Raw genomic sequence first — 16,703 nt, forward strand, 5'->3', positions numbered from 1 at the left:
GCACTGAAGGGTCTTCTATATTTTCTTCACTTACTCATTTTGTGTTTTCCTGACATCCAGGTAAGGAGGTTCCTTGAACTTGGTTTACACACTTACCACAGAGCTCAGGCTGGGATCTGGAGTCTCGCTCCTTCCAGTATATCCTGTAATGGAGGATGCAGCCCATTTGGTCTTGGGCTGGGATGTGATTCCAGGAAACAAAAGCACCCCCACTTTCCTCTGTGATGGCACTGATGTGGGGGCCACTCAGTGGTGCTGCAAAGAAGACATAAGAGATCTGTCACTTTCTGAGTCCCACTTGTTGACTGACAGCAACTAATACTTGGTAGAAGTTGCCAGGCTCACCTTTGTTGCTGGAGCTACCCTGGACACAGCTGCATCCTGCTCCGCCCTCCGACAGTGCATGCACGCAGATCTCATAACACACGTAAGGCTTTATGTTCTCTGCAAGGAAAAGATTTTTTTTTCTTTTTTTGTCAGGCCTGGGCACTGTCCCTGAGCCCTTTTGCTCAAGGCTAGCATTCTACCACTTTGAGCCACAGTGCCACTTCTGGTTTTCTTGTGGTTAATTGGAGATAAGAGTCTCACAGACATTCCTGTCCAGGCTGGCATTGAACTGAGATCTTCAGATCTCATCCTCCTGAGTAGCTAGGATTACAAGGGTGAGCCAACAGTGCCTGGCCAAGTATGTTCTTAAACAGGCATGCTGAGTCACACAGGAGCTATTTTATTATGTCTAGGGACTGGGGCTTGAACTCAGGACCTGGACACTGTTTTGCTCTAGGCTAGTGCTCTACCACTTATACCACAGCTCCACTTTTGGGCTTTTTGGTGGTTCATTGGAGATAAGAGTCTCTTGAAAGTTCCTGCTTGGGCTGACTTCCAATTCCAATTCTCAGATCTCAGCCTCCCAAGTAGGTAGGATCATAGCTGTGCCACCAGTGCCCAGCTATTCTATTACTTTACTATAATTTTCAGCTGCTTTCCATCACTTGACTCTAACTGCTAGCATCAGGAACCAAGGATTATAGATGCCAATCTTCATATACATAACTCTGGATTAATTATCACATAGTAACAAGTAGCAGAATTGGGAATAGAGCTATCCTAATTTCCTAACTGTGTGACAGTTTAAAATAATGACAATGCCCAGGCTTGCTTTAAATTAAATGAATTTCCAAAGACAAAGGTACCTATCACATAGACAAAAGAAAAATGGAATCATGGCTGTATAGCTGACCTCAGCTATACAGCCATGATTCCATTTTTCTTTTGCCTTGTTGGCACTGTGCCAGCTGTGTGGTATTTTAGTTGAGCAGTTGTTCTATGGCTGTAGTAGTGGATTGTGCAGTGTTGTTGTAATGGGCTCATTGTGATCATTGAAGGCATGCTTTGGGCCTCTGCCTGTAGCATCACCAAACCAAACTGGACATGGTAGCCCTCTAAAAGGAAGGTGAAGTATTCCACACCTGTGATCAGAGCTGACATGTTGTAGGAGGGAACCCGCAGCCAGTTTAGAGGGGGTTGCATGCTGGCCTCTGGATGCAATGACTTCCATTCTAGCACATACTCCTGAACAGCAGAGGTAGCCTTCTTGGGAGGCTGCCAGGCCACCACAATGGCCCTCTGAGTTTCCTCTGAGTTTACAGAGACCTCACGAGGAGCCAGAGACCCTTTATGGGGGAAGAAAAGAGGAGGGAAAAGAAAATCAGTAAAGATAAATATAGCATAAATCACAGCAGCGCATCCCAGCCACCATTCAGGAAGAACCAATCTGAGTACTTCCAGGTCACCCGTTGAAGTTCACCCCATTTCTTGGGCATTGGAGAACTAAACATCATGAGCTTTGCAGAGCCCCTGTGGAATATTATTTGTGGAATTATTTTCCCCTTTACATTTTATTTCTGTGTCCTCATACATGTTCATTCTAGTGAATTTAATGAGAAGCCTTCTAATTCACCTTCTATACATCTCTGTAGACCTATGAATCCTTGAGAATTAGTGTACTTTTGTGGTTTGTTGGATTTTCATAAAACATACCTGACAGATAAATATAACACATTTTCTTTCTCCCTCCCTCCCTCCTTTCCTTCCTTTCTTCCTTCCTTCCTTCCCTTCTTCCTTTTTTTTTCTTTTTACTTGATCTTGTGTGTCTGGCATATATCCATACTCCTGCTTTGTAAATCTAGTTCATTTCTGCAGACTGATCCCCAAACCCTTTATGTGTACAATCTCCAAGTGACTATGAGGAGTTTCTTCTAACTGTCCGTACAGACCCAGGTGTGGAGAACATTCTGTTGCATGTCTTTGATCAGCTCTGGATATTCAAACCCAGAATTACTTGGTTATAGAGTAAACCTTCATATCACTCATATATTATTATTTTATACCACCAGACTAATCTCAAAGTAGCTAGTTGATCTAGGGGTACAGTTCAGATGTAAAAGGTTTCCTAGCATGCATGTGGCCCAAGGGTCTGTCCTCAAGGCAAAAGAGAAAAGGAGAGGACCTCAGTTCTAGCATCAGCCTTGAACTGGGATTTTCCTGATCTCTATTTTTTGAGTAGCTAGGATTATAGTACAGGCATGAGCAGCATTGTGCTTGGTTGGTTGGCACTCTACTACTTGAACCCTACCTCCAGCCTGGATTTTTGCTGGCTTTTGTTTTCTGACTTCCAACTCTTTTTTTGTTTGAAGAGTTCTTGTGTCCTAGTACTAGGTCTTTTACATATTGATATGTGGGTTTTATACATCTTTATTATTTTTTAATTATTAAAGTGATTACACAGGGGTTACCATTTCCTAAATGAGGTAATAAGTTCTTTTGGGCAATGTCACCCCTTCCTCTTTCCCAGTTTCCCCTCCCATATATCTATAATTTTCCTGACATGCAATGCTGTAGCAAATTCCTTCTGCCAAAATAAATTGTACTTGCTTCCTCCAAATCAATACAAACCCACATAAATTATGTTAAGGCATTGTCTGTCCCTTTCAAGCAGGAACACACATGGGGAGGTAAATTCTAGAATGATGGATGTGTCACTTTGATAAATTGTTACTAAATCTAAGTAAATAACCTGGAATGAAGATATCCATCTTACAAGTTTTATAACTTTCAGACCTATATGCAGTGAGGTTTGAGGTTCCTTGAGATAGTTCTAATATTTATCCAGGCTGGCCTCAAATTCGTGATCTTTCTGACTCCACATTCCAAGTACTAAAATTACAGACATGTGCCATCATGTTTGGCTTTAACGTAGTGCATTTTTTTTTTTTGCTAGTCCTGGGCTTGAGCTTAGGGCTTGAGCACTGTCCTTGGACTTTCTCAAGGTTAGAGCTCTACCACTTGAGCCTCAGCACCACTTCCAGCTTTTTTTCTATGTATGTGGTACCAAGGAATCAAACCCAGGTCTTTGTGTATACTAGGCAAGCACTTTAACCACTAAGCCAAACTCCTGGCCCAATGTAGTGCATTTTTAAAACAGTAAGCTGGGAGCTGTTGGCTCACACGTGTAATTTTATCTACTCAGGAGGTTGAGATCTGAGGATCATGATTCAAATCCAGATGAGCAGGAACGTTAATCTCACAGCCAAAAAGCCAAACGTAAGAGCTGTGGCTTACTAGCTTTGAGCAAAAAAAAAAGGTAGACTTGACCTGAAAATTTTTCTGTATGATGCCTATTTATTGAAGAAAAATGGAATAATTACAACAATGAAGGAGCCAAGTATCGTGGTACTCACCTGCAATCCCAGCTATTTGGGAGACAGAAATAAGAGGATCTTGGTCTGAGATTGGTTCAGGTAAAAGTGCAAAAATGTGAAACCCTTTCTGAAAAATACACTGAAAGTCAAAGTATTGGGGTGTGTGTCGCTTGAGTGACAGAGCACTCACCTAGCAAGTGTGAAGCCCTGAGTTCAATCCACAGTACTACCAAAAGTGCAAACTGGTAGAAAGATCACCTGTAATCCAATGACACAAAGAGAAGGTCTGCTAACATTTCTGTGTTTTCTGAACTCGTTTTTCCTCTGTGGGAAACACAAGCTCAGGTAAATATTTACATATTTAAAATGGCATTGTCCTGTGTACACTTTTGCATACCTATTCTGTCACTTAGGCCATGTATCATTCCATGCCAATAAAAATATATCCACCTTAGCCGGGCGTGGTGGCGCACACCTGTAATCCTAACTACTCAGGAGGCCTCTGAGGATCAAGGTTCAAAGCCAGCCTGGGCACAAAAGGACCTGAGATACTCATCTCCAATTAACCTCTAGAAAATGGGAAGTGGGACTTGGCTCAAGGGTAGGGTGGTAGTCTTGAGCTGAAGAGCTCAAGGACATCAAGGCCCAGGCCCAGCGGTAGGCTGAGTTCAAGCCCCATGACCCACCAAAAAAATTAAAATTAAAAAATATATATATGTATCTATGTATCTACCTTGTCACTTGAGTGCTGGTATGAGATTATAACAGTGAGGGTCCTGATATATTAAACAGTCCATTCTCTATTACTGTACTATTTTTGGTCACAGTGTTTCACCATGTGAAACAATTTTAACAAACATCTTTGCACTTACATTATAATACTTATTATTTGCAGAAGATGAAGTCCTGATAGTAAAATTCCTTGATGGGGGGAAGGAAAGGGGAACAAAAACATGAGTAGGGGTATCAAGGTTCGAGAAATAATGTACCCATTATCTGACTAATATAACTGTAACCCCTCTATACATTATCCCAACAATAAAAAATATGTGCATATTTCAAGTTCATTATTTATTGTCAAATGGCTTTCCAGACATTGTACCACCCAACAGCTGACAACAGTATTTCTCCCCCTACACTGTCACCATCCTACTTATGCTGTCAATCTGATTTGGTCTTCCATGATTTTCAGAGTTTGCATTTCACTAATTCCTAGTTATGTCAAACATATTTTTATATATTTATTGCTCCCTTTATGACTTTTTTGGTGTGTTCATGGTGCAGTTACATAGTGCCTTAAGTATGTTAAGCAAGCATTCCCCACCGCAGCCCTCTCCCTTGAAGTCTTTTGCTTTAATTTAGTTTAATTTTTTAACTTTTGCCTGTTCTGGGGATTTGAACTCAGGGCCTGAGCCTCTTTGTACTCAAGGCTATTTGAGTACAACTTGAGCCCCAGTGCCATTTTTCTTATTAGTTTATTGGAGATGAATCTCACAGACTTTCCTGCTCAGGTTGGCTTTGAACCACGATCCTTAGGTCCTAACTTCCTGAGTATCTAGGATTACAGCCATGAGCCACCAGTGCCTAGCTGCAAAACTCCTTGAGAGTGAAGCTGAGCGCCCTTATTCCTTCCTTCTATTCTATTGCCTAAAAGGAAACACAGTTTTGGCAGCTATTTTGGACCGATTCCATGTTGGGGATTGAGAGCCAGGCTTGGCAGAGAGAATGGAAGAGGAGCCTGGAGGCCTGAAGTCACAAAGCTGTCACCCACCCCAAGCCATCTTTCTGTGAACATCTTTCATGTAAGAAGATAATTAAGTTTCTGTAGTCAGTCCTTTGGTAAGAACAGTTCTAACTGCGAGGGGCCATGTCCGGGTGTAGCTTTTCTGCCCCCAACCATTTCATTATTCCCCAGTCATTTCAGTATATGATCCTTGGCTTTTTGATATACAACTGAGAAGAAACAGAACCAAGATTTAACAGTGAGTATGGGATCATAATGTTTCGGTAGATATTTCTTTAAAATGATTGTGGTAGACCCACATATAACTAAAATTATTATACTGAATTTTAAGAAAGGGTAATTCTACTTTTATTTGGTTTAGTCATTAGTTTTTATGGTAGGTTGATTGACAGTGTTGACAGTGAATTCTTCTAGAATATTGGTCTTGAGTGGTAGTGTTAACATCCATTTTCTTGGATAATCATGCGTTTTTATTATACAGAGTTATTTTTCGAGAATGTGACTATAAATGGAGTTTTTTGATGAAGATAACTAGATGTATATCTAAGTTTGTGTAGTAAAAAGCCATGATGGAATAGAGTTTTACTACAGTTTTATCACAGACAGAATCTCATTTTAATATTATTGATTGAAAAATACATTCTGAATGGTAAATCCAAAAATTTTTATGTTGAATTTAACAGTATGTATGAATCTTACATCTATAAAACAGTGTAATTGAAAACTGTTAGTATTTAATTTGATATAACTAATATTTTCCTAAGTAGTATTTTATTAAGTACTTGCTATATATTTAATCTTTTAAAATCTATTTATTTATTTATTTTGTACTGGGAGTGAGGGTTTAACTCAGGACCTTACATTCTCATCTTGCATTTTTCTGCTCAAGGCTGGCACTCTACCACTTGAGCCACATTTCTACCTACTTTTTGCTGTTTAATTGGAGATAAGAATCTCATGGATTTGCCCTCCTGGGATGGTTTTGAATTGTGATCTTCAGATCTCAGCTTCTTTTCTTTTCTTTCTTTCTTTCTTTGTTTTTTTCTTTCTTTCCTTCTTTCTTTTTTGTGTAGTCATAGAGCTTGAACTCTGGGCCTAGGCATTGTCCTTGAGCTCTTCAGCTCAAGGCTACTTCCCTACCCCTGGAGCCATAGTACCACTTCCCATTTTCTAGTAGTTAATTGGAGATGAGTCTCAGGAGTCGTTAGTGCTTGGATTGGCTTTGAGCCACCATCCTCAGATCTCAACCCCTGAATAGCTAGGATTACAGGCATGAGCTCAGATCTCATCTCTCTGAGTAGCTAGAATTACAAGTGTGAGCAACCAATGGTTGGCTTTATGTATTTAATCTTATGATGACCTGCAAGATAGGTAAAATATTTCCTTTTTTAGAGAGGAAGAAATTGGAGTACAGAGATCTGATATCACTTGCCTAAGACCACTCATAGCGGATTGGAAAAGACAGCTATAGATGCCAGGCTGTGGACTGGGCCTGCAGGAAGTAAGAAACAGTTTCCACAGGTGAAGACAAAGAATAAGTACTCACCAGTATTGCACAGGTCCATTATCTTAATATGAGTGGGCAAGGAACTTCCTCTTGAGTTGGCTGCAGACACAGCCACAGTCCAAGTCCCAGTTCTGGGAATGACACATGTCCAGGAGGTGTGGTCTGTGATGTTCTGTAGTGTAATTTTCTTCCCTGTCACCTCCTGTAAGGTCACTTGATAGTATAGTATTTGTCCTCTTGCCTCTGACACACTCAGATTCTACAAAAAAAAAAATCTACTTACTCTTTTCCCTCTAGCAAGGTCACTGAATGCTCTCAGTCTAGGCCTGCATGTGCCTGTATTAGGTGGCTGTACCTGAGTGGTCTTTTAATTTATGCCTTCTCATCTTCAGTTCATTGTTCTGCACAAGAACCCACATTTGAAAGACAATACTCCAAGACACATGGATTTTTTTTTTCTTCTAGATGAAACTTACTAGTAGAAAGCAACTCAATGTGATCAGTAAGATATCATGGGATCTGAACGATAACACAGAGCCAGGACCAGGCTCTCAGTCCTTATAGGTATCCATTTCCAAATTTGTGAAGCACAGACACAGACACAGACATCCCCTCACCACACACACACAGAGCTTTCTATAGAAAATATAAGGCTGATCAAAACATCAAACCTAGGGCTGGGAGTTTGGCCTAGTGGTTAAAGTGCTTGCCTAGCATGCATGAAGACCCGGGTTCGATTCCTCAGTACCACATACATAGAAAAAAAGCCAGAAGTGGTGCTGAGGCTCAAGTGGTAGAGCTCTAGCCTTGATAAAGTCCAAGGACAGAGCTCAGGCCCTGAGCTCAAGCCCAGGACTGGCAAAAAAACAAACAAACAAACAAAAAAAACCCATCAAACCTAAGATGTTCAAGAGCTGAACAAGAATCTATACTTGGTGAAATGAACTAGCTATCTGTGCTAAGAAAACAAGAAGCTGCTCATAAATGTGAGTCTAGTAAAGTTTTAGAACTGGGAAGATTCCAATTGGGCTCATTTGGAAGTAACCCCAGAAAATAAGGTGAAAACAAATGACTTGGAACCTTGTTTAAGAGGCAGAAGCCAAGAAAACAGACTTTTGGAGGGAAATACATAGTGCTCGTCCTCTCCCAGTGCAGGGGCTCAAGCTTTGTCAGCTGAAAGAAACACCTTAGGCACAGCAAATGCCTCCTGCTCTGGTTCTGTGCTCACCATGAAGTCTAATAACTGGATTTCCTAAGTAGTCCATCTATCAAAAAGTCTGGGCTATCAGGAATTTTACTCACTTCCTATCTTTATTTTTCACTTTAAGTGAATTAAATGACTTTCTGATTATAATTTGACTCCCAAAGCAATTAACATTCTGGGAGAGAATGTTCCTATTTGTTGACTCAAACCTTCTGTTTGGCCCAACAGCTGCAGTCTTGTTGTGAATTCATCCTTGAGCCTCTGGCTTTTTACACTGTTGTTTCTGGGAGCCAGATAAATATGACACATTGACACTGGGGACTCTCTTGGATCCACAAGGCCTGAAATCAAATCTTCAACCATGGTTATCTGAGCACCAGGGACTTAAACCTGTACTTGTAGCTACTAAGACCTGGAGGCTCACCATTTAAAGCCAACCTACACAGGAAAGCCCACTAAACTCCATCTGTAGTTAAGCAACAAAATGCCCGGCTAGACATGTAACTCGAGTAATAGAGAACCAGCTGAGTTGGCAAAGCTGAGTGAGTGTCAGGCCCTGAGTTCAAGCCCTGGTACTAGCAGAAACAAACAAACAAAATAACTCTGTGTAGTATACCAGGTGAATGGCAGGTTCTCAGAGAATCCTTTGGGTGTCCATTCTTCTTCTCCCTAAAGTTCCTAAAGTTAGCATTATTGAAGACAATCTCTCAGTTATTTCTCACTCTATCCTTCCATCTGCTCTGTAGACAAAGTGGAAGTCTATTGTTCCTCCCCTGTACCTCACCCCAGCACTCCCCATGAGTGAGCCCAAGTTCACTAAGGTCCTTCTTCAAGAGCTGGGCACCAGTGGCCTCTGCCTCTGCCTCTAATCCTAGCTATTCAGGAGGCTGAGATCTCAGGATCACAATTCAAAGCCAGCCTGGGCAGTAGAATCCATGAGACTCTCCTATAGATTACCAAAAAAAGGCAGAAGTGGAGTTGTGGTTCAAGAAATGCTAGAGTGCTAGCTTGAGCAAAATAAGTTCAGAAACAGTGCCCAGGCCCTTGAGTTCAAGCCCCATGATTTCCCCCCAAAGAGATGAAAACTCTAATAAGAAAACAGAGACTAATAGAAGAAAACCCCACAGCACCTTGTAAATCAGCCTGTATGGTCTTCTTCCTTCCTATACCCCGACATCTCATTCTATTCAGGAGTGAAATACTGAAAGAGAGGAAAAAGTTACAGGGAACATGCCTAGCAAGCCTGGCAGAAGTGAAGCTGGTCATAACATCTGGTAAGTGGAGGGGCAGGCCAGAAGCTTATAAAAATCACCAGAACATGGTGAAGGCCCTGGACTGGGGCTTCTGGCTCTCCCACTTTAGATTAGAAAATGAGTGAAAAGATGAAGTGAGGTTGAAGTGGTTAGACAGGTGAACATGGCATCGTGGGGGTTATGCTTATCTATGTCAGGCTTGGCAATGGGTTAGCCTCTTGTGGAAAGTTGGTCTCCTTAAGCAAATTGGGAAACACACTTAGTGTTCTAATAGGGTCTACGGAATAAAAACCTTAAACAACAACAACAACCACAGGAAAACAAGTATTAAACTAAATTGGCTCTTGGTCTCCTTAAGTTGCTGGAAACAGTCTGGTTTTAATAGTGTAGAAGAAGGAGAAGAGAGAAGAGGAGAAGGAGAAGGGAAGGGAGAGGAGGAGAGAGAGATGAAGGGGGAGGTAGGAGAATGCAGAGCTCTCTCCTTCCCATGAAGTAACAATTGTCTGTGAACTGGTTCAGGACTTGTTTCAGCATTGGGATCCCAGCCACCTTCCTGCCCCAAGTAGCAAAGCAGCTTCTCTGATCCAGCTGTTGTGATGCTCTCTGTCATAGCCTCATCAGAGGTCATCATTCAACAGATTGGGCAGGGGAACCCCAGAATTAATTTTCTGGCAGGATCTGCAGGCTCTAAGTTATAGGAGGCAAGCTGAGAACCTCGAGGATTCTGCCCTGGGGCGACTCTCATCCTGCTTACACAAGGTGACAGAAGGAAAAGAAACATTTATTGGTCATCCCAAGCCAGGAACTTTGCGTCTATTGTCACATTTAGCCCGCAGGGTGCAAGAGAAGTTAAGAGCCCTCTCAAGCAGGCTCACAAGGGAGCACGTGAGATTTTAGGGTGCCCTCTGGTGGATGCAAAGGAGAAGGAAGTTACCCCAAATAGACCTCCTATGTTCCTAGGAATATCCTAACATTCTTTCTTTCTTTCTTTTTTTTTTTTTTTGCCAGTCCTGGGGCTTGAACTCAGTGCCCGAACACTGTCCTTGGGCCTTTCTCAAGGCTAGCACTTTACCACCTGAGCCACAGCACCACTTCCAGCTTTTTCTGTGTATGTGTACGGAGGAATCGAACCTGGGTTTTCATGAATGTTAGGCAAGCACTCTGCCACTAGGCCAAACTCCTGGCCTCTACTTTCTCTGACCAGTGGCCCTACTGTCTGTCTTTCCTATGGGTCAGAGGATGAGAAAATGGAAAGGCTGTCCTGCTAGTTCTCTCCTTCCATTTCCGTACTGCTCTGTTACCCTGGAGGAAATGACTGAAAGCTGGTATGGAAACTCTCTGATTGAGGTGCATCTGAGAAATGGTGAGTGAATGTGTCTCTTAATAAATCTTTTGGAACAGCTCTATCTCAAAAGCCTATCTACATGAAAGAATAGCAGTCTAGAAGAAAAAAATCTCACACATGTCACAATGTGCTTGTTTTAATATTGTCTCCATTTTTAGTGTACTGGGGCTTGAACTCGGGGCCTTGGCACTATCCCTGAACTTTATTGCTCAGAGTTAGTGCTTTATCACTTGAGCCACAACTCCACTTTTGTATTTTTTGGGGGGGGGAAAGGAGGGCTAATTGGAGATCAAAGTTGTAAGAACTCTCTAGCCTTCCAATCCTGATCCTTTTATCTCAGCCTCCTGAGTAGCTAGGATTACAGATGTAAGCCACTGTTCACCTGGTGCTGAACTGGTAAGTCATTTTTCTTAATATTTAAACCTTTTGTAGTTATAAAGGAATGTATTTTTCTGGTATCTATTGATACAAATGATAAAAGAAAAGCAAAACATGTAAACCTTTACCTATATCAGAGAAAAGTGTCTATTCAAGACCCCTTAGAAGGTTGAGAAAAGGTGAACAGATTAACCTCTCCTCTTTTTTTTTTTTGCCAGTCCTGGGTCTTGAACTGAGAGCCCAAGCACCAAGCAAGCTGTGAAGGTGAGCATTATGCAAATTTTTCTTGTTCATTTTTTTTTTTCTGGTGGGGGTCTTGCTTGCTATGTTGCCTGGGTTGACCTCTAGTTTTTTGGGTGGTCAAGAACTAGAGGGAATCAAGAGATTCTCCCACCTCAGCCTTCTGAGTAGCTGGGACAAGAAGTGAATGCCAACTACTTCCTCCTTGTGAGATGCTGGTCACTGATGGTTTATTCCTATAGTCCCTGCTACTTAGGAGGCTGAGATGTAAGGATTGTGGTTCAAAGTCCCAGCCTAGGCAGGAAAGTCCCTGAGACTTACTTCCAATGAACCATCCCCAAACCAGAAGTAGAACTGTGGCTCAAAGTGGTAGAGCACCAGCCTTCAGCATGAAAGCTCAGGGACAGTTCCCTAAGCCCTGAGTTCAAGCCCCATGACCAACAAAAGAAAGAAAAAAGCCTGATCAAAACATTGGCTGCCTTCATAGGCAGACTTTTGTCTTTCCTGACAGGAGTAGACTGGACATTTATGAGAGAAAGGGTAGATTGGAAGGACATTGAGGTCCCTTAGAATTTGAGGAGTCAGTTAACAACTTAGTTTTCTAAACCAGACCAAAAAAGCAGCAGAGATTTGCATGTGCACGTTTGCTCAGCTAATTGTGGTTAAGAAAGCATTTGTTTGACTTCCATCTGACATTGCTTCAAGAGTACCATGCAATGCAGGGTAGAAAATCTCTTTGCCACTATGAAGAGCACAGAAGCATGGCACAGGGCAGGTGACTCTGACTGTTAGGATAGACATTCATGATGTAGCAGTGTCTACCTTTACATTAGTGGTAGCACTTGAGATTTTTTTTGTTTTGTTTTGTCAGTCCTGGGGCTTGAACTCAGGGCCTGAGCACTGTCCATGGGCTTTCTCAAGGCTAGTGGTCTGCCACTTGAGCCACGGCACCACTTCTAGCTTTTTTTTTTCTTTTTCCTATGTATATGATATCAAGGAATCGAACCTGGATCTTCTTGCATGCTAGGCAAGCACTCTGCTACTAGACCAAACTCCCAGCCCATCACTTGGGATTATTATTATTTTCTTTTGCCACTCCTGGGCTTGAGTTCAGGGCCTGAGCACTGTCCTTAGACTTTCTCAAGGCTAGATCTCTAGCACTTGAGCTTCAGCACCACTTCCAGCTTTTTACTATGTATGTGGTACTGAGGAATCGAACCTGGATCTTTGTGCATGCTAGGCAAGCACTCTACCACTAGGCCAAACTCCCAGCCCATCATTTGGGATTTTTAACATCTGTGTCCTCTCATTTATTGGTCCCTGCTATAGCTTTATTGGTTTGGTTGCTTGCTCATGTGGTGACCTTCTTTCTGCTGTGGAAAATCTTGAGAAAAGAGTCATGAAATGAATCAACATGGCAAAACTTCTAGATTACTGTGGAGGACTCTTTTAGGGGAAGAATCAGGGAGGAGGAATTTTGCTTTTAACCAGTTACTTCCTTGTGAAAACGAGTACTGACAGCCAAGAATCCAGCTGGATTCCTTATACAATATCCACAAATCGTGGCTGCTTTGCAAGTCCTGCTTTGAGAATCACCTTATTACAAGTGGGTTTTATTTTCAAATAAATGTTGAGCTGCCATGTTAGTTTCAAAGAGTTTGATCATGATTCACCAAGCTATTTTTAGTAGTCTTTCTTATACCAGACACTTCATGTGTAGAGAGAAGGCCAGAGGAAAAGAGGAAGAAGGAAGTCATGTCTTTACCTGGAAGAGGATGGCAATGATCAGAATCCATGAGAGGACTTCATCATCACCACTGTGATTCTAGGCGTCCAGATCAGTGAGTGAATAATTCAAAATGGGGAGGAGGAGTGAAAGGATGTGAGTTTTAAGAAGGAAAGTGGAGTGTGCCTCACCAGGAAACCTCTTCTCATGAGCATGCCAATCGGTGGTTCAATTCAGATAGTTTCAACAAAGAAGAGTCATGGTGTAATAGGAAAGGTCCAAGATGGGGCCTCTGTCCCATTCTGTATACACACTGGGTGGGTGGCTTTGGGCAGGAGCCTCCTCTCTGACACTGGGTTTTTCCTGCTAAAGGAATATTTCTCCTCACCCCACAATGGGGATCTTCTGAGGATTAAATGAAATGGGAATAGTGGCTTTCAGCACTTGGAGAGACTTTCAGCCACTGTATTCTAGAAAGCGGTTCAATTCATTTCTGTTTTGCCACCATTCTCAAGGAAAGACCACTTCCTGTTGCTATTCATGTTACTTTCTACTATTAGCATTCTGGAGTCTGGAGCTTTCTTTCAATGATGAGAAAACATATTTCTTTCTTTTTTGTTTTGGTTGGTTGGGGGACTTGAACTCTGGGCCGAGATGTTGTCCCTGAGCTCTTCAGCTCAAGGCTATTGCCCTACCCCTTGAGCCATAGCACCACTTTCGGTTTTCTGGTGGTTAATTGGAGATAAGAATCTCAGGACTTTACTGCTCAGGCTGGCTTTGAACTGCAATCCTCAGATCTCAGCCTCCTGAGTACCTAGGATTATAGGCCTGAGACACCACACTGGGCTTAGAAAATATGTTTTTTTTTTTCTTTTTTTTAATGGTTCATGGGACTTGAACTCTGGGCCTGGGCATTGTCCCTGAGCTCTTTAGTTCAAAGCTACTGCTCTTTAGCCATGGCACCACTTCTGGTTTCCTGGTGGTTAATTTGAGATAAGGACCTCACAGACTTTAGTGCCCAGACTGGCTTTGAACCATGATCCTGAGATCTCAGCCTCCTGAGTAGCTAGGATTACAGACATGAGCCACCACACTTGGGTCATGGGGCTTGAAATCTGGGCCTGGGCACTATCTCTGAACTCTTCAGCTCAAGGCTACCACCCAACCCTTGAGTCACAGCCCCACTTCCCATTTTCTAGTGCTTAATTGGAGATAAGAGTCTCAGTTCCTTTCGTGCCAGGGCTGGCTTTGAACCTTGATACTCAAATCTCAGCCTCCCGAATAGCTAGGATTACAGACGTGAGTCACCGCCAGGGAAAATGTTTTTCTAACAATGGTATCCACAGCTTCATTCATTCCCCAGCAGGTGAGTGAAGAAGGCAGCATGGTCACAGCTAGGCATAATTAGGGAATGGAGTTGATTGGGAAAGGTGACTAAGAGTCAGAAGGGTTTAGCTGGAGTCAGAGGACTAAAATGCCAGTGACGTGGAAGGACTTTGATCTGACTAGAAGGGGAAGGAAGGAAGGAGGAGACTGTGTAGAGGAAGCTCTCACTCTCACCTGACAAAGGAATTCTGGATATGTCTGAGAAAATGAACTCTAATAAAATCAGAAGCTTCATGGCAAAGGTACAGTGGGAAAGAAGGTCCCTTTCTGTCTTGAAAATATATGATCATTTGTATAGAATTTTTTTGCATTTTAAGTTTTAAGTTGACCTTGAAAACGTACCTTCCAGAAAACAGAAATTTGTTGTCTATTGTGGCTGATGTGCTGCTTCATGTACCAGACTTCTAATGTCCCAGTAGGCTCTGATTTGTAGAGAAGAAAAGTATTTTATATAAAATAGGAAATTTTTATAAGTCAATTGGTCATTCAACAAATGATTCTAGGAATAGCATTATAGGATACAATCAATGTTTTGTTTACCAGTATTTTCTTTTGCCTTTCTTTCCCCAAATTAACATACAACAACAAAAATTAGCCATGAACATGTATATCTTTGGCCCAGAAGTTGTGAAAAAAAATAATTGTTGAAGAATGATGAGGAAATTCACTTCCTAAATTACCCTTCAAACATATGAATGCATCATTTCATATATATACAAGTAATCAAAACCTAATGGATAAAAAATAAAAATGATAAATGTGTGGCTATTTATTTGTTTGTTTATTTTTGGTCACTGGTGTGGCTCTAACTCTGGGCCTGAGCACTGTCCCTGAGCTCTTCAGCTCAAGACTAGCACTCTGTCACTTTGAACCACAGAACCACTTCCTGGCCACTTACTTTTTTTTTTTTTTTGCCAGTCCTGGGCTTGAGCTCAGGGCCTGAGCACTGTCCTTGGAGTTTTCTCAAGGCTAGATCTCTACCACTTGAGCCTCAGCACCACTTCCGGCTTTTTCTAAGTATGTGGTACCGAGGAATCGAACCCGGGTCTTCATGCATGCTAGGCAAGCACTCTACCACTAGGCCAAACTCCCGGCCCCTGGCCACTTATTTTTATAATGAACTGGGAAAGAACTCTTAACAGAAAAGTAATGACACAGGAAAAAGGTGTTTAGGTATAATAAAAAACACAGAACACAAATACAAATGTCAAACTTTGTATTTATCTCTGTTCCTGAATACATACTATGATACAATTGTTGGGTTTTTGATCACTAGGAGAATGGATGGCTTATATCTTTTATTTTGAATGGATACTGTATATCTTTTTTCTTTCTTTCTTTTCTTTTCTTTTTTGCCAGTCTTGGGGCTTGAACTCAGGCCCTGAGCATTGTCCTTGGGCTTTTCCTCAAGGTTAGAGCTCTTCCATTTGAACCACAGCACCATTTCCAACTTTTCTATGTTTGTGGTACCAAGGAATCAAACCTAGGTCTTTGTGAATACTAGATAAGCACTCTACCACTAGGCCAAACTCCCAGCTCCAATGCTCTGTATCTTTTATCCTATCATTCTTAACACCCAGGACAACATTTAGGATGCCATGTGCTTCAAATAGTTGAATAGTGAGTGACCAAATGAACAAATTGGTCAATCTTATCTTTATAATGCCTAAATATTGGCTGAACTGGTAAAAGAAATGAGAATCAGGCTGGGAGACAGTGGGGAAATCTGGTCTAATCCCTTAACAGTGAGAGTCAGCATGTATGTGAGGTGAGGATGCATGTCTTGAGCTTCCTTTGGAACAGAAAGTTCCATTCAGGCACATGGGATTTCTAGGAAGTTAAGTTCTACCACCTGCATAAGAGAAAGCAGCAGAGATAAGAGGTAAAGGAGAAAAGGAAAATTCTGTCTAGAATTAGTAGAGTCTACTGCTGTGGGGTGCTCAGATATCCTAGTTATTCTGAGGTGATTGTAGTGGGGGTAAAAAATTTAACACAGGCCATAGCTGTTGAAATTGGGTATAGTGGAACAAATGCCTGGTTGGAATAGATAAAATATCTGTTTGCACTTCAAATAAAAGCGATAGTTGCACGTGCAACAGGTAGACCACAACCTCAGATTGTCCCCTTTCCTCTGAGATGATGTGGCGCGCCTGGTTACTCTCTTCCAAGGGTGGTGCCACTACTGTTTCCTGTAATCAATGAAAGCCTCCTAGTCTGTT

At 41.9% G+C, this 16,703-nt stretch overlaps 1 protein-coding gene across 1 annotated transcript in view; it reads right to left on the reverse strand.

Annotated features, from left to right (window-relative positions):
• The window catches only part of Il12rb2 (interleukin 12 receptor subunit beta 2), a 59,881-nt gene that overhangs the window by 17,441 nt on the left and 25,737 nt on the right, over positions 1 to 16,703 (reverse strand). The window contains exons 7-11 of the mRNA XM_090334641.1: positions 14,827 to 14,906; positions 6,992 to 7,211; positions 1,470 to 1,673; positions 346 to 444; positions 97 to 255 (exon numbers count right to left, since the gene is read on the reverse strand). Of these exons, the coding sequence (XP_090190767.1) occupies positions 97 to 255; positions 346 to 444; positions 1,470 to 1,673; positions 6,992 to 7,211; positions 14,827 to 14,906 (762 nt within the window). The remainder of the gene's footprint in view (positions 1 to 96; positions 256 to 345; positions 445 to 1,469; positions 1,674 to 6,991; positions 7,212 to 14,826; positions 14,907 to 16,703) is intronic.

The sequence above is a fragment of the Megascapheus bottae genome, chromosome 6 (genome assembly GCF_031878675.1).
Source record: "Megascapheus bottae isolate mThoBot1 chromosome 6, mThoBot2.hap1, whole genome shotgun sequence".
In the NCBI taxonomy this organism is placed as follows: domain Eukaryota; kingdom Metazoa; phylum Chordata; class Mammalia; order Rodentia; family Geomyidae; genus Megascapheus; species Megascapheus bottae.